The 18,490-nt window shown below is 42.6% G+C and overlaps 1 protein-coding gene across 1 annotated transcript; it reads right to left on the reverse strand.

Moving 5' to 3' along the window:
- Positions 1–1,189: 1,189 nt before the first annotated feature.
- Positions 1,190–18,067, reverse strand: LOC117749254 (heparan sulfate glucosamine 3-O-sulfotransferase 6-like). Its single transcript, XM_034559554.1, has 2 exons — positions 17,214–18,067; positions 1,190–2,793 (listed from the first exon to the last, which is right to left on the reverse strand). Exons 1-2 carry the CDS (start codon positions 17,732–17,734, stop codon positions 2,175–2,177), a joined length of 1,140 nt encoding a protein of 379 aa, XP_034415445.1. The 5' UTR covers positions 17,735–18,067; the 3' UTR covers positions 1,190–2,174.
- Between the last annotated feature and the right edge of the window lie 423 nt (positions 18,068–18,490).

The raw sequence follows: 18,490 nt of genomic DNA on the forward strand, positions 1-18,490 counted from the left end.
AGCCTGTTAGCTTCACTCAGCATACAGACTGGAAACAGGAGGCGGGGCTTAGCTCTGTCTGAGGGTAGCAAAATGTGGACTAAACAAGATTGAACATGTTAATTAGTGAGCTTTCGAGGTTTGTAGACTGATTTTGTTGCGTTTGGATTTGGCAAAGCAAGCTGTCTGCTTTAAGCCTACGCTAAGCTATCCGGCTGTTGGCTTTATTCAATTCAATTAAAATGTTCTATTTCATTTGTATAGCACAAAATCACAAATTACAAACTTGCCTCCGAGGGCTTTACAATCTGTACAGATATGACATACCTCTCATCGGTTCAGGAAAAACTCCCCCCCCCAAAAAACATTTAACGGTGATTGTGTCCCGTTACACGGAATATTCAACAGGGATTGGACCTAAATGCAGAGAGTTGAGCAAGAAGCAGGATTATGCATACTTGTGTGATTTATTAAAGATTCAGCAGACGGTACAGCTTGCAAAGAGGTGCCAGGGAAACAGGAAGCAGACCACCACGTAACAACGAGGAATAACTGACAAAGAACAAAGGAACTGGGCTGGTGTGTAGTGAATGACTGATGGGGACATTTGGGACAGGTGAGCAGGAGGTCGAGGGACTGCACCGCTCAGGAGGGACAGGTGAAACTAATCAGGGCGAGGCAGACAATAAAAACTAGCAGGAAAACACAGAAATGCAGGAAGTGAAGTCATCTGAAATGAGAGGAGAGGTGAGTAACAGTATAAAGCACTAAACATTGTTAATGTCAGAAACAGAAGCAAATTAAAAATATAAAAATCTATTCACTTTGATATTTCGATGGTTGGTGGATTTTGTTCCCTTTGGATAGTGATTTCAAAGTTATTTATTCTATTATTATACTTTTTTTGTGAGTTTAACACTTAGTTTTATAAATAAGCAAAGTCTAAATATTAAACAACCTAAATCATTTTCATACACTGTGAATAAATGTCTACTTTCCTACTGATCATTCCTTCTCAAAAATCACAAAACAGTGATTAATTGCAATTTCTTTTCTAAACATCCAGTGTCTCTTCGAGGAAGAAAATAAATCATCTGCTAAACACATGCACTTTAGATTCCCGGCAGCAGCAACATGGGTTTGTTTGGAATAAATACAAAGACTATGAACCGAGTGCTTCAAAGCAAAAATGAGCCCAAAACACATTTTTGAATAAAAGTTTTAGTCAGAATTTTCTACAGAATGTCATATACAAAAGTCTCACAGAAAACATCTGAACAATAGTTTGTCATGTTATAAATTAGGCTTTCAGAAATATAGAGTTGCATGTAAGTACCGTTTGTGGAGGTGAGTGTAGATAAAATGAAGTAGAAAACAATCACAGATTCACGTGTTGTCTGTGGAGAACCTTTCATACAACCACTGTATTGGCAACATAAATAACAGCAAAAGTACAGCACATAGTGGCGGTGTTTTACATCACTACATATTCGTTTACCAGTACCAGGTATTCTTTTGCGTTTGAAACATCTTTCTTTTTTAATAAAGACAGTCCAGAAGGGGGGCTTCCTTTAAATTCATACACATAATAAACGTGACAGAGGCGAACGCAACAATGCTTATCGGATAGAAATTATTCTGAATCATTAGGTTATATCTCAACAATACACATATACATTTATTTTGATTGTGCCGTTGTGCATAATTCTAAACCCGTTGCCTCTTTCCTCCCTGTAAGTGTTGTTGTTATTCAGCAGAGCTCCCGTGTCCCAATAGTCCAATATGTCATTTGGTTTATCGTAGCTTTGCCAAACTGTCGAGGCTTGTTACTCTTTTGCCATTTGGTTTAACTTCAGACACATCTCTTTGCAGTGTTGCCGTCTTTCTGGAGTTATTTTCAAAACAAAAAGTGTTTTGGACATTAATGACAGCTCAGCATTCTCCTGGCCAAGTCCTCCTGTTTTCCCTTGTCACAATGCAGCAGCAACCAGCCCTTCTCAAAAGCGTTCCGTTAGCATCACTTTGATGTGAGTTTTTATAGCTTAAGAATAGCATGGAAGGTATATTTTGTACAGTAAAAGCTTTGGTAATACACAATGTCTTCAAGACACAATGTCTTCAAGATATCCCTGTTTTGGTAGCTGGCTGACCAAGAATGCCGGGAACAGTCTTTAAGAGCTTTGGTGAGTAGCCGTTCAATCCCAGCCAAAATTGTGGCCGGTCATTTGGTAAAACTTGAGATTGAAGGGTCTGTAGAAGTTTCTGAGCCGATGCAGGACGTCAGAGGGGATCTGGGGATGGGGTCTGCCCTTCGACTTCCCGAGGCATCGTGGCCTGCTGCTCCCCTCTGGCTTCTTTAGGCAGGGGAAACCTTTGGTCTGGTTGAAGTAGAAGTGCTTGTCTGTCACCACGCGTTTGAGCCCCAAGAAGTCCTGAACCCGGCCCATCTCGCCTGCTGGGTCCGTCACAAGGCGCTCGCCGCTGACAAAGAGGAGGCGTGAGAGCGGGAAGAAGCGCAGCCAGTTCTCCAGGTGCTTGGCGTAGATGCCGATGCGCACGGCACTCCAAGATGTGTCGATGAGGCCTGTGGTGGCATTGCGGAAGGCCAGGTTCTGGAAGGAAGGGAGCCCGGGAGATTTGGACAGAGTCTGGGTGTAATCAGAAACAGCCCGGGTCACGGGGTCACGCACCACCACGATGAGTTTGGTGTGGCGGCTTATGGAGAAGACACGGCGAGGGGCTTCCTTAGTGATAAAGTAACTGGGGGTCTTCTCCATGGTGATCTGACCCTCCAGGGTACGAGGCATCAGGTTCCTGGACAACGGAGAAAAACAAAAAGGCTGCCATTATTAAAAGATATTCCGTGAGAGTATACTTGAGAAAATGCCAACATACTGTAACATCTATATATTGGAAGAAATGATTACATTCCCTTGATTTTCTCATGGCTCACTTGTCTTGAAGGCTTTTTGATTTTGGTTTGGAATTAGTGGGCTAAATCTGTGATTAGAGGGAGATAAACATGACATTAGCTGCTGGCATTGATGGAGTGACCGTGTCAACACAGAGTCAGAGGGAGTCTGTAAGCGGCTACTGTAGGAAAACCACAAGGCTATATTAACCACAGGAAAGTCATTTCCTCTCCTCCGCTGCCTCCTCCTATACAGGTCGGGCCCTCCCTCCATGGGCCTTGAAGCTGTGAGAGCGTCCCACAAGACTCACATAATAGCCACATTACTGTCATACCACTGGTATTTGTAGCCTTACAGCAGGGTTTTAAAATGTACTCTCAATGCTTTTTCACTTTGATTCCTGGTTTGTACAACAAGCTAATCCGTAATACATACATTGTTGGACAAGTTGTTTACATTTTTGTATAAACACTTATTACTTTTTACTAATCGAAAAAGTATTTACACTACTTACTTAGAGTAAAAGTAATTAAAGTTAGTTACATTATTCGTTACTTGGCCCTGCTCCGTATGAAGTAAACAACTCTCAACACCCATATTCTGTATTTAGATACAATTTTAAAAAATGACATCACGTTTTGTTACGGCAGTATTGACTTCCAGATCTCATGAATATATTTGGTGAGAGATGAGTACCAACGTTACGAAAATAAGACCCGAGTCTTATTAAAATACAAAATACACGGATGATCCTTTAATTTATTAATTATTTTGGCTGCAGTAATATTTATAGAGAAAAATAAGAGGTAACAGTATGTAGGAGTATTGCCTTATGGTGGCCATGTGTTTGCATTCAATCCTGGTTGTTGCATTTGGCCCTCAGATTGTTATTATAATCAGTGGTAGAGGTATTCTAGTCACACTTTGGCTCTTAGAGGACTGGGCTGCCCTCTTCCTCTTGATCTTTACTCCTACTTAGATGACTCAGAGGCTGAGAAGACATAGTAGTGCCTTTAAAAACTTCAACAAACCCTGACCAGAGCCTGCATTTGACTGAGAGTCATTATAACGTGCCAGAGCAGATTGTATATAAAAAGAGGGAAATGGGAGGGAAAGAAAAACACATTTGTCTCGTGCCCTTTATTTCATTCGAATGCTACTGTAACGTTATAATGAAATCTAATGACCTCCGTTGCGAAAATAAAATAAAATAGATCCTGCCAAGTTTCTTCTCTTTAAAAAAAAAAAAGAAGAAATACTTATGTTGAATTCAAAAAGATCAAAAAATCTCAGTTTGTGTTCTATAAATTTAACCACTGAGGAATGCCAGTGTTGCATCTGCGAAAGATCCCTGGGCTAATTTCCATGCTTCCCCTCTCCCTCCTCAGCAGGCATGTGGTGACGGTCGGGTCGGAGTCTTCGTGGTTGGTCTGTAAATGAAGGGCTTAGGGGGCTCGGAGCTCTGGTGTGTGGCGATGGGGCCGACTCCATTCCTCTCTCTCTGATCCAACACACATAATCAGCTCCGAGTCTCCAAGCATGTCCCCTGGCATGAAACCATGATGGGTAACAACAGATACACAACTTATGGTATTCATAAGGAACCCCAGAGATGCGTTACAGGGCTTTGGCCAAACACAAATCAAGAGGGAGAAAAGTTTGGGAAAACAATTCTGTTTCTATAGCCCCAACATTGGGATGTATTATGATGAGCATTTGAGGCCAAAGCGTAAGCTGCAACCTATTGCTGTGAAGCCAAGTTTCTGAGGGTTATATGACTCTAAAATCAAATTTTCCATACGGATCCAAGGGCAGTTTAACATCAAAATTCACCCTTTGATACGGGGACTCGTTTGTCATTAAACTGTAAGGTTATTTTGTGGTAATTGCATGCTGGTCTGGTTCATCTACTTGTCCTCTGCCTGTGATTCCTGACTGACTCCAAACAACCTGTAAGAGAACATGACTGAGCAATTAAGTCTTTATTTCTTCATCTATAGGAATGTGAAGAAAAACACATGAAAGAACAACAACGTGAGCCCAGATATGCAAGGTATTTTCTATATTTACGTTTTTTTCTTCTGTGGTTACAGGCAGTGACATCAAAACCAGTCTGAAAGCAGAAATACGGGAGGTGCTTGTGTGTTTGATGATTAAATGGATGTTTGATTTCATCCAATCACTCTAATGGAAGCCGTGGTGATCCATTCGAGGCTGCGCGGAGCTCCCATCGACATCATGTTTACATTTTGAACCACTAGCCTGTAATCACAGAACAGCACGGCTACAACAGAAAGCCCAGGAGGAGGCCACCGTATAGGGAGGATGGGTGAAACGGATGAATAGAAGAGGCAGAAGAGAAACGGAAAACCCTGGGCAAGAATAAAAGGAAAGAGGGAAAGAGGAAAAAGCACTGATGAAGAGAAAAAAACCAGTAACAATGCGATCCTCTCATCAACCTGACGACGCTGCTCAGAAGCGTCTAATCTCTTTGGTGAAATCATTGTGTTTGTTCTTTTTTTTAATTTGTAATCTTATACTTGGTATGGTTTCCAAACTGTTGTTAGGGAAAACTAGCGATCTGGTGTTTTCGTCACACCTTTACCGTTAGCATCTGTGGCAGGAATGCATTCGGCTTTGGAAAGAGTGCAGATGTGCGTTTATCTGAGCACACAAATGTGTCTGGACGCTTTCACATGCTCACATTTAGCGGTGCTCTTTGTGGGTGGGCTGAGCTTTATTAGGGCCTGTTTAAAGCCCTGCAGGCTAATAGGCTACTGTTTATGACCAGAATATGAGGACACGCGAGCGAGCTGTGCATACTGACCTGCGTCAGGCTCTCAACAAAAGCAACAGGAGACGAGCACACGTGTATTTCATGCGTAGACAGGCCGTTTGAAAAGCTTTTTTCCATTCCTGCCTTTTAAGCCCAGTTTAGAACTAGATATCTTTTGACATTTTTACAGCAAAAAAGTATTGTGCCAAAGATATGTAACATTTCCAAACACTATGCAGAATTTGCTGTAGAATACAGGCCAAACCGCACTCATGGTAAACTGCCACAGAGAGACAGCTTTAAAGCTACCGAGCGGTGGGATTAGCCACAGCTAGCCTTAGCTAACGGTATATTTATTTTCTTTGCCTACAACTAGCTGTTTGCATATTTGTAGAAATATCAACTGATAGAACTAACATCTTGGTACATATAAATGATGCAGTCACTAAATCCAATCTTAAATGAGAACTGAACCTTTTTTTTTTTTTTTTACGTGCAGACAAAGTTGTATATTAATGCTATTGAGCTGAATTATGGGAAATGTAGGACAAAGTGTTTTTTTAGTTTGAAACATACGGTACAAGTTAAAATATAATTTTGTCCCACCGATGTGAAAGCGTAATACGAAATCAATGAACTACCCCCCTTTATTTACCTTTATATCACAATAATAAAAAAATATATATTTTATTATTAATGGTAGACTGACATATATAATAGTAAAACAGAGCTATGTTCATCTGATCACTGAAAGAAGACATTAGTAGTGGCTGCATTTTTAACCCTGCATTCCCTGAAGACTGTTGTCAAAGGCAGATTTCAATATTTGTATTATTTACGTGTTGATGTGTGGTCGAGCCAAATATTTTGGGGGGAAATTGATTTAAAAGGGCATAAAACAAAGGGCATTAAAACTTTATCTGCTACGCAGCCTCAAAACTCCCTTTTTCTATTGACTTCTGCTTCTGTAGTTATTGTTCCATGACTTTTAAGGGCATGAAAGGGTTTTCCCCCTTAATTGCTACTCAAAAAAAAGGCACCTGCAGGTAGTGCCAACACGGTGGCTTCTCAAGTGGGAAGCACACACTCCAGTCACTGTCATTTGTACAGTTTGTACACCACACATCTCTCTTCTCTTTCTACTAAGACACTCACTCACAAACACGTATACACATAGATCCACATCTGGGAGTAATGAAGTCCTCAGTTTGAGTGTGTGTGTGTGTGTGTGTGTGTGTGTAGCGGAGATGAGGGAAGTGTTTCTGCGTTCGGAAGTTTTCCTCTGGTGCCGGGGTTCGGAGCTCCGAAAGCTGTGATCTATACGGCTCTGCTGGGCCCGAGGCCAGACCCCCGGACCCTCTTAATCCCCACCAGCCTGAACTGTGCGGAAATGGACTCTTCCACTAAAGGTCAGAGGCAGATGGTTGTGATTCAGAGGGCGAGACCACCGGGGATCATGTAATGCAACATGTTCATCATGTGCAGATTTCTCTCTCATACACGCGATGTTACCCCATCTTCTAGTCCATCCATCCCTCCATTTCTCCTCCACTCACCTCATCTCCCTCTTACAACTTCAAAGCCTCCACGTGGCCTCTCCTGTGTCCTTCAAAGTGAGATTGTTCTGAATACATTTGACACGTGTGAAGGAATTCAAAAACCCATCGACATCCTCAACCTCTACTGAGGGACACATGAAGATAGATACAGTCTGCCTGCGTGTGTTCAAAGATCTGTAAAAGCTGCTGCGTGGAGGGAGGTTTGTCATTACTCACGGCAAATACAGGGTGAGGAGCTTCTGTGGGCTGATTAGAAGTCAGCGAGGACTGGAAGCAACTCAATAAAAGGGGAAGTAAAGTAGTACTTCGCTGTGTGTGTGTGTGTGTGTGTGTGTGTTGGAGTTGGTCCATTACATTATGATGCTTCGGGCCAAAATAGAGCCAGTAGATCCATTGCCACGTAAACATAGAGAAAAAAATCATGTTCTCATTTTTTTTTTTTAGGTATTCTGATTGTGAGGCTGCCAAAATACAGAAGTAATTAATAATAAGTATGCAAGTTGCATCTGGGTTTCATTGCTGGGTTTTTCTGTCAAAATATAGTTTCAGAGGTATTTCAGAGATATTCTTGTAAAGTAGAAACTTCAGGTGAAACGGCCTTGAAACAATCTTTTTACAGGGTTTCTGTTAACAGCATTACATTATGAAATAATACCTTTTAAATACCATGAATAATGCAATGTATTACCTTTTTATAAATAAAGCGTACAATAATGTATTACGTATATGAAATTATTGACATATACGTGTCTAATTTATTGTTAGTACTACCAAGTTATGTATAACAATATTTCCTAGAAATTAAAAAAGTATATGTATGTGACCTGGACCCAGATAAGCAGGAGAGAATTGCTGGATTGATAAAAAATCTAGAACTAATGTTACGGTCTATAGCAGGCTAGCATGGCCTTATTATCAAGACCTGCAGATACACTGAATATTGGCACAAGATAGTATCCATCAGCCCCTGATACCATATCGGTATTACATAAACCCAAATTGCCAACACCTCATGTTACTGTATCTCACTTCTGCATGTGTGTGGCGGACCATTACACACTCCGAAGGTCACCGTCTGGCTGAAGCACCAGGGTGGTGAGGAGTATTTTTACCCAGGAGGTTCACATCAATGGGGTAGGTCGGTAGGAAAGAGCTGAAGAATGTGTCTGGCTGAGGGGAAAAATCGAGGCGTAACAGTTAACAGAGACATCAGAGGGTCTGCAGAGAGCGGTGAGTGAGTGAGAAGTGGTCGGTCAGAGTTTCCTCTGAGAAACCAGGGCGGCCCTAATGACAGAGGAGGATGTGTGTGTGTTTTGGTGCTAATTCTACACCGTTTTAACGTTCAGCATTAGCTTGCAAACTGTTTGAATAATCTGTGATTGCTGACTAATGTAACACATTCATGGTTTGTCTTGTTGAGCAATAAATATTCTTAATCGCTTTCTTGGCAGAGATGAAGAGTTGAGTAATAAATCGATTTTATTAATTCATTTGAATTGATGGTTTCAGAAGATGTTTAAAAATGTACGATTTTTCACATCACCCGGCCCAAGTTAGATGAGAAGATTAATACCACTCTCATGTCTGACTGTACGTGAAATATGTTTCCAGTCTTTATGCTAAGCTACGCTAACTGGCGACTGCCTTATATTTACCGTAGGCTTAAAAGTTTGATCAAGCCTCTCATGTGACACTTCGCATGACAGGACTTATTTCTTAACCAAATATACAATTATGATTAAGTTATCTCTGGGAGATAAAGGGAAGATATATCACAGCAATGACTAACGAGTACCAAAGTGTTTACTTAAAAATGACCACCGTAAGAAAAAAGCAGAGAAAATGAAGAACAGGAAGAGGGGATGAAGTGATATTATCTTTCTGATAGCGTAACAACCTGTAATGTTGGAACATAGAAATAAGCCATGTGTGTGCACTTATTGCTCCCACCCCTCCTGACTTATCAAATGGGAAAATCTGCAGCCGTGTTCCTGCCGGGCCCTCAGTGGCCTACTTGTGTGGCTTTATCGGCGAGCTGCCGGGGGCCCCACCCTGCCTTCATCCGATCCCCTGAACACAGGATGGGCAGATAGAATGTTTAGATCCGGATCCCAGGGATGGCACGATGTCCTTTCCAGAGTTACATAATTGGGCTGCTAATAAGACGAATGTATGTGGATGAACTGGTCATTTACCGTAAATGTAAAATTCCTCCTGAAGAGGTCTTTTGAAATAATCATGTCTATTTATCAGCACAATATTGAGTAACACTTGAGTTACTCAACTAGTTGATTGACAGAAAATTGACAGGGAAATATTTGGATCATAGACTCATTGTTGGAATTTGAATATATCAACTTTAAAACCGGACAAACAATACGGCTTGCTGTGCGGTTACTTGAACGCATCCTGCTGGCCAAAGTGTGACCGTTGGATGATGGGGTAGGATACCAGGAACTGTAATGTCAGTAATAACTAAATCCTGGATTCCTGGTGCATTTAACCACAACTCTTTTTCTATAGACTCTATAGACTCTGGAAAGCAAGAAAAAAAGGAGTTGTGTGCTTTATGTTGAGAATAATCTTAATGCACAAATTGAAGGAGCAGATGGGAGATTGCAAAGTTGTAACTTTACCTTGTACAATTTCACGTGAATTTCGCGCTACATTTTCTGTGAGTGAAATTCCAACATAAATAATGCTCTATATTAGCACCGGTACCAACCGGCAACCTGACGCAACAAGGCCACAGGGTTAACGATAGCCGGCTGGCAACAGCCCAGCTGGCCACGATGTTGTTCAGTCTATGGTTATTCCATGTGTTCCAAATTACATTGCAAGTATTTCCATACATCAAAATCATTAAACATATTACATTGTTATTCCTATTGAAGGACGTTACCCTATTTTGTAATACTCACTGATATATCGTGACATATAGTTCAGTCGGCTCAGTTAAAGATTAAAATATGAGTCAACATGTCCATACTTTAATGTTTACCCTTTCCTATGAGTCAGAAAACAACCACAATTTCACTAATTAAACAGCTCTACTAAATGACACACACACACACACACACACACACACACACACACACACACTGTAATCGACTCAATATGGACGTTTGCTCGTCTGGCAACTCCCCAGGTCCCGAACACTCGATCCTGTATGATGCTAAAAACCCACTTCCGAGCAGTTTCAGCCTGCCCCTCCTTGTGGTTTCTCAGCTCATTGTTAGCAGTGTCTTAGGCTGAACACCGGAAATCACAGCTGGCAGGGGCACGGATTTTTCAACTGGAAACAGTCCGTTCAGCCGTCTGCTATTAGTGTCATCTATTAGGCTCATGAGAGTGGACTCAGCAGGCCTTGGCTACGTTTACACTCATCAAACATGCAGGACGAAGTAGAGTTTGGATGGACATGAAGCGGGGGCTGGTGTCGGTTTCCATATTTCCTCCAATCACAACGTCTTGTCTGATGGTTTGCTTGTCCTCAAATTCAGCTCCAGCTCTCTTTGCCAGAGTCTCGGGCATAATTAATCTCATTTCCTCTCAAAGCCGGCACAGACATCACCGACTATTAACCAGTTCAAGTTGGTTAAGTCAAACCGACGTGAGTTTTCGAGGAAGGTTTAGTAGCAGACAAAGAAAGGTGTGTTTCTCTGTGGGATTCTCAGGGTGGCTGCAGGTTCTCATGACCCCTCACCTTCCCAGGCAGTCAGACATTAAACAGAGATAGACACCAGTGAGAGGTCCACGGCCCCATGGCCACACACACACACACACACACAGTCAATAATTACCTGCCTCTCCAGACGGCCCTGTGATGGTTAACTGGGTTTGAGTATCTGTCCGCCCATCAAAACCAAACAGTAGTAACTGTATGAATGTAACTGTCAGCATCTCTTTCAATGACTAGAATAATGTATATTTTATTCATATACGTTATCTCAGGGAACATTCCATAAGGAGCAGGTCTAGATCGTACTCTTTACAATATTATCTTTATAATAAAGTGATTGACATCAGTTGAGAAAGAGAGTTGATATTGTATCCAGATCCATTCTTTAATGTAAAATAGTTGGATAAAAAGAGCAAGATATCAGCAGAATTAAAGGGCACCTGTCTGAAATGATCATCTTGAAAACGTCACATAGTAGAGCTGAAACCATTGATTGATGAGTTGATTCCCCTTCCACTTTGGAAACAACTATTTGAGTAATTGATAAGTCTTTTCTTTTTCGAACAAAAAGCCAAACTTACTCCCAGCTTTTCGGTTTTGAGGACTTTATTTTGTGTGTTATATCCTTTTAAACTAGATGCCTTGGGCTTTTTGATTATTGGTTGAACAAAACAAATGTACTTACTTTGTGTTACTGTTCCTCTACTGGAGCTCCAGAGAGCATTTTTAACATTGATTGGATTAAGAAGGGATCCCATATGGGCCAGTATGGACAGGAGGACTGATTGCTCTTTAAAATGTATATATGATGTGAGTATTGATTTAAGATGGACTGGAATATATGTGAAGGTATCCTTCAAGTACTCCTGTGTTGTTTAATCATATTTTATTATTGTATTCATTTGAAAGGTGACTCCATTTTATATTCCTCTTTCACTAAAGTAAGTGCTTATTTAAAATGTCTCTATCATCTGCACTCACTGAACGCACACTAATCTAAAACAAAAGGCTGGCGATGACACAAAGCAAAAGAGTAGAAAAAAGACGTAGAGAGGAGAAGGTGGAGGAAGCAGAAAGATTATTATTTTTGGTGTGCTCCATTAAACATTTTGGCTTCTCCGTCATCTGTGATCTGTGTCCGTCATCACAAGAAAAAGCCGACTTTGATGAGCGAGTAAACGCAGCGGCATGTTACTTAATATGCAGGCAGCAATTAAGACCCAGACCGTTGAAATTAAAATCAGTCACAGTGGTGAACGACACAAACCCCTCTGTTTCCGTGATTGAAGTGTTGTGAGGTTCACCGTGCATCTCATTCCATTATTTCTGATTTAAAGAGACGCGGCGTGCTGGGAGTCTAAAGGTCGTCCAATGACGAGCTGTCAAAATATTGAGGACTGAGTTCTGACTTTTTTTTTTTTACGAGTAAAAATCCATACCTGCCCCACACCAATTTATCAAGTCATGTTTGATTATATCCTTATACTTTTGTTAGACTTCATTTACATATTAGTTCTGACAGAAAAACATTTACATGTAGATAGCAGCACGTGTCATGTCATGTTTATTAGCTCTGACAGCTCTGATGGTGTTGCTCATGTTTATGCATCAACCAACTACTTTTTCTTCCCCGCAACGCATACTCGCAACACATTCAACCCTGTCTTTGGCACAAAGCCTTCTTTCTTCCAGCAAGATCTATACATTTCCTATTTTCTAACAAATTCTTGCTTGAAAGCCACTCTTCCCCCCTCCTCCCCCAAAAAAATTAAAAAAACACCCTCTTTGTCAGTCTGCATAAAATCTGCAACATGCTGCTCCCGAGAATGCGATCAGAGAGGAATTCAACCCTGTGAACGGGGGAAAAGTCTGACAGGAAATAAAACCAGGACATTCCTGTCTAGGTAGCTGAATCGTACGACGCGCTTCCTGAGAGAGACGAGACGAGACAAAGACTCTCGATGAGGAGAGCCGCTGTAACAGGAGGGAGGACTCGTCCAATGGCTTTGCATTACACAGTTTGAGTGACCCGAACAAGCCAATAAATCCACTCCGGCAACACTCACACTGTGGGGTGTAAATGTCAGCAGTCGAAGGCCGTAACAGCTCCTTGTCAACAAGATTGAATATTCAGAAGTTAATTCATTTCTGCTGCAACAGCGCGATAAAAGCAGAGGGAGGGAGATCAATAGAGAGGACCCATTTTAGGTGATCGATATCGGGAGACGACATTTATATCTCCGGGGTATTTATAGCATGGAGAAAAAAAGTGGAGAGACAGGGGGAGCGGACGGACTCGCAGGTCGGGCCGAAGCGCGTGGATGAATCCGAGCTCACACACACACACACACACACACACACACACACACACGCACATGCTCACACTCACTTTGCACACCATGGCTGTCTAAACCCTCATCCTCCACTACCAAACCACAGAATCGTTTTCCAGTTGATGGCGAAGCCAAGGCTTTTCCACATATAAGCATTTTTTTCTCCAACAATTTGCCAAATGCTTCCTTTAAGGATGTCCATGTGTTTTACTTGGTCGCCGGCTGAAGGCGGGGGCCAAGGCTTCCTCTCCCAAGCTCAAAGACTCAGACAGCGCTCTGAAGATGAGGACCTCTGTCAGAGAATACGTGTTTGAGTGATACTTTCCAGCTCAGCTTCGCATGATATTGTTGGCTTCGCATACAACGCTCGATATATGTTGATTCACTGAGTACTTAACTTGTAATTACACTAAATGAATACTATTTATATAACTACATATGATGTATGGAAGTATGGAGGAGGCCGGAGGACAGAAAGGGAGAGAAGACGTGGTAAAGGCACAGGGGAGTCAGATGTGTCGACTCCAACACTCGGGGACAGGTCAATGTTGAGATATGTCCATCAACTAGAGGGCTTTGGAGAAGACCGTCTCTGTGTCGTTTCTGACTCAATACGTGGATATATTTGATCAAATCAAATCATCATTTCTTGTTTTTCTTTTTACAAATAAGATGAGCTTCTCCCCAATCTGTCCACGTCCTCAAATTGACGGGATCTGCATAAGTACTCCATGGACTTTAGGTACAGGCCCAAACATAAATCTGTCTCATATAAAAGTCCCAGTGACTAGTGTGGCTTGTCAGTAGGTCAGTGAACTACACCGCCCCTGGGTACAATAAGCCTCCCTTATAGCAGTAAAGGTTGAGGTGCAGAGATACTGAAGACGGGGGGGGGGCTTGTTTAACTGCGTCTGTGGCCCTAATCCCTCTCAGCCACTCCGCATGTCCCTGAGCTGTCCATGTTAATGCCTGACCTGTCACGACACAGGTCCGATTCAGACGGTGTTGACACGAGCTGTCAGCGGAGCAAAAAGCCACGTTTCGTGACGCCTTCAAAAGAGAAAAAAAGAAAAGTGAACACGTCCCGTCTGTGTTCAGAGTACACGGTCAGTTTACCATCAACAAACAGCAGTAAAAGGAACGCGTCATGGTCGCTGGTCCGCGCCCCTTCAGCCCTTCCTAGTGTTCCGCTTTGTCACCATTCAGACGACTACAGATCTCAGGGGTGTGGATCAGCTTCGTAGTGTAAATAAGAGAAATTGCTAAACTGATATTTGAATTTCCAAAGTTCCTATGTGATCCAGTTTACAAAGTAAAACTAAGCACAAGTAAATCATTGTGCAAAGCAATGCCATTATTTCCAGCGGAGAGCGAGTGGGAAGTGATATTGTTGCGTGCGTCATGCTGATTTTCCGCCAGGTTATGCGGACAAAAGTTAAACTAAATTGACCTTTGACCCACGCTCACCTCCGTTCGTCCATTGAGATTCTGGCATTGGAAGGATTCTGAAGTTATGACGATAAAATATTAAATAGGATGGAGATACGAGGTTAGAGAATACATTTTGAGATCATTTAGTATTCATTTGTCGTCTGGTATCACACGGCTGCTGCTTTGAAGGGTTATTTCCTGCCGATTATTTTGGGGCACACGTGATATTCTCACATTTAACCTCTTAGGGCAGTAATGATAGAGAAAAAGGACACATTTTGTAAAAATGTGGTAAAATGTTTGACTTTGAATAGCTTCACGTTTACATTACATGCTGAAATCGAGGCTCATTTTATATTCCCTAAATTCAAACAAGTTATACAGATCTGAAATAGCTTGCACATTAGAGCTTAAACTCCTACTCAATTGATTAGTTGACCCAAAGAAGATTAATTATTTTGATAATCAATAAATCGTTTCAGTTATTTTTCCAGAGATAGTGCCAAACATTCACTGATGTTGGATACATTTGCTGATTGTACGATAGTAAGCTTGATATATTCAGGTCATGGATTTATTCTGAAGAAAATACATTTGAAGACGTCATCTTGGATTCTGGGAAATGACGATGGGCACTTTTCACATTTTATAGACAAAAAAGTTCAAATTCTAGTTTGTTTTTTCAACCCTTCGTCCTGTATTTCTTCTCCTTGAAAACCGATAGCAACCAGCTGTTTTCCAGACATTAAAACTTCTTGAATAAATCGTACAGACATGAAACTATTCAATGGGGATTCAGTTTTTTAGTAATTCATGAACGCCACATTAAACTGCGGCACACATCTCTCATATCGTCACACATACATCGGACATGCAACAGGAAAGCCCCGTCCTCTTCCTGAAAACCACACTGAGTATTAGGAACCCCCCCCCCCCCCCCCACACACACACACACACACACACACACACTTTGATCTCTGATGTCACTTAGTGCTGTTCCACCTTAGCCTCACAGGGAACTGATCATTACCCGGCTGTATTGATCTCTCACAGCCTCTCTCTGTCTTCCCTCAAACCCCACTTTTTCCCCCCCCCCCGCCACACCTCCAACGTTCTTTTCTCTCTACTCGTCTCTTTGTCAAATCGTCATTTACTCCCCAGATCTTTTTTTCCCCTCATTCTTCCTCTGTAACGGTTTCCCCCTGTCCCTCCCTCTCCCTCTCTTGTCCTCTCATTTCTGTGCTATCATATATCAGTCATTTACGCCCCAAAACACGGAGGTTCCTCTGACAACGGCTGCTTAAACTTATCAACTAAGAAAAAGAAATATGTCTGTCAATCTTTAAAAAATAATAAAAAAAAAAAAGAAAAGCCTTTTCGGCCGATCCTCAAACAAACAGGGGTCATCCACACTACCACCATCCACAACAACCCATCCTCCCTCTGGGACCGGCTGGCGGTGAGGCCCTCCGGGGACCAACATTGGACACTTAGGGAAGCAGCGTGTCAGCTCAATAAACAGCAATTTATTGGCAGGGGACTGAATACGCTGCCATCCTTGGAAGCTTTCAGCAGAGCGTCTTATTGGTGCTGAGGGATATTAATGAAGAGGGGAGAGAGACTGATCACAGCGCGCATGAGAGGATGCCTGCACCAAAACATGCTTTACGTGGACTAATGAGTGCAGAGTGTATTTGAAATAGCTCTGCTCTCGTCACTAACATGTCATCATTTACTGTTTTAATGTAACTAGAAAACACACCATAATAATCTGACGACAGCACGTGCACCTAAAGCACCGAGATTGGTTTAAAGAAAGTGGGAAAAAAATGTTACTGATAGATACGGAACTAAAAAGTGTAGAAAACTGCTCACATCTCAATTTGAAATCTTCATACTGGATCATCAATTATTAACATATATTTTTTAACACTCTTCAGGATGAAACTGATTCTAAAGACACCGAATGAGATTTAACTTTGTGTCAGACTCCAGGCGAGATACAAAAACACTTAAGTACAATTATTGATGATAAAAAGATATATCAGGCACATTTTGCATTGCAGCGAAAAGTCATAATACATCTTGAAGAATCTAGAGAAGAGGGGACTTTTTTTTGTGGCACACGTCTATACTTGCAAAGCATGACCTGATTTCACTCCAGCACACACAATGAATCACACTCATTAAAGACTTATTCATCAGGAATAAGATAATTATATCGTTGAGTTAAATCATCTTAAATCAACGCCTCCAGCTTAATACACATGAAAATAAAAAAAAGGCTTCCGTGCCATTTTGGAGGTAGAAAGTGAAAAGTCTGGCTCCTGTAAAGTGACAGTAAGCAGCTACAACTTCCAATCAGGCGTCCGTGACTTCTGCCCTGAACTTTGACCCTCACAGTTCCTTTTTCTAGACCGGTCCTTTCCCCCGTTTTGGAGACAGCGGGGGACCGCGTGAATTTCCGTACATATTGAATTCGTTGTTGCATCATTTGGTAGAAATAAAAAAAATATAAAAAAAATATAAACATAGGCGTACCTGTACCAGTCCAGTCCCTTGTCGTAGAAGCGGTCAAAGAAGTGCGGCTCAGAGCCGACGGCTCTCACGTCCGGATGGATGCGCAGGAACTCCAGCAGAGCCCGAGTGCCACCTTTCTTCACCCCGATGATGATGGCCTGGGGGAACTTTTTGCTGCCGAAATTATTGGCTATAGAGATGTTGCTCGATGGGGCGTCTCTGTGCGACAAGTCCGACAGCTGCTCGCGCACGACCCGAGAAGCGTTGTACGCGCCGAGCTGCTGCGCCGACGCCTCGTGTCCATCGTCGATGGGGATTTGGTTTTGAAGATTGCTTTTCTGGTCGTACACGGGCCTGGGCAAGGAGTCACAGTATCCGTTGAGGGAGTAAAAGAGGTACGTGAAGAGAATGATCATGGTCAAGAAGACGGACAGCTTGGACTGCACCCGCAGGTGTCCAAAGTTGAACGCAGCTCTCCATTTACTACATCCCATGAGTTGCACTCCAGAGCACGAGGACACAACGCAGGAAACATGCCACATCAAAAGACATCATACTTCTAAAAGTCACTCTTTACGCTTTAAAAAAACAATGTGTGTTTAAACAAAACAATCACAGCGCTCGTGCCACAGCAGCAAGTGGCGCAACACTTGCCCCCTCTCGCGTAAAAAAGCCCCGCATGCTCCTCAGGTTATCTCGCTCGCCCTTTGATACTCTCTCTCTCTCTCTCTCTCTCTCTCTCGTCATCAGAGCTAACTTGTAGATGTTTTTCAAGAACTCGAGCAAAGTCCCACGCGAGGCTCAGCTGTGCATGAACGTCCCGCAGCGCCGCGGTGCCTTGTGTGCGCTCCCGTGGCTCATTGGCAGGCAGCGCGGCTGCGTACAGGAAGAAAACCACCCTCGACACCCCTTTTCCAGTCTGACTGCCAAATCCACGCCCTGTATATCAAACACACCCCCTTCCAATCCACGGCCCGGGCGACACGACAATAACTGAGAGAAAATAATGAACGTTGCGCCCCCCTCCAAGTTGTCAGAGAGGGAGAAACTCTGTAACATGATGAGGGGGGGGGGGGGGGGTATTAGTTTATATTGCGGACTGAGGATGCACGTCCCCCTTTAAATCATCCACTGTGAGACAGTCTGAGCTCCAGGTTGTTTCTTGCCTAAATTCCTCGCTGTGGACGGGGCTCGTGTCCACCTGTTGTCTGCGGGCCCTCCTGACCACACACCACGATGGAGCCAGCCACGACCATTACACTCCTGCACCACAGGGACGGACAGGTGTCATCAGCTTC

This window comes from Cyclopterus lumpus, chromosome 19 (genome assembly GCF_009769545.1).
Source record: "Cyclopterus lumpus isolate fCycLum1 chromosome 19, fCycLum1.pri, whole genome shotgun sequence".
NCBI lineage: Eukaryota > Metazoa > Chordata > Actinopteri > Perciformes > Cyclopteridae > Cyclopterus > Cyclopterus lumpus.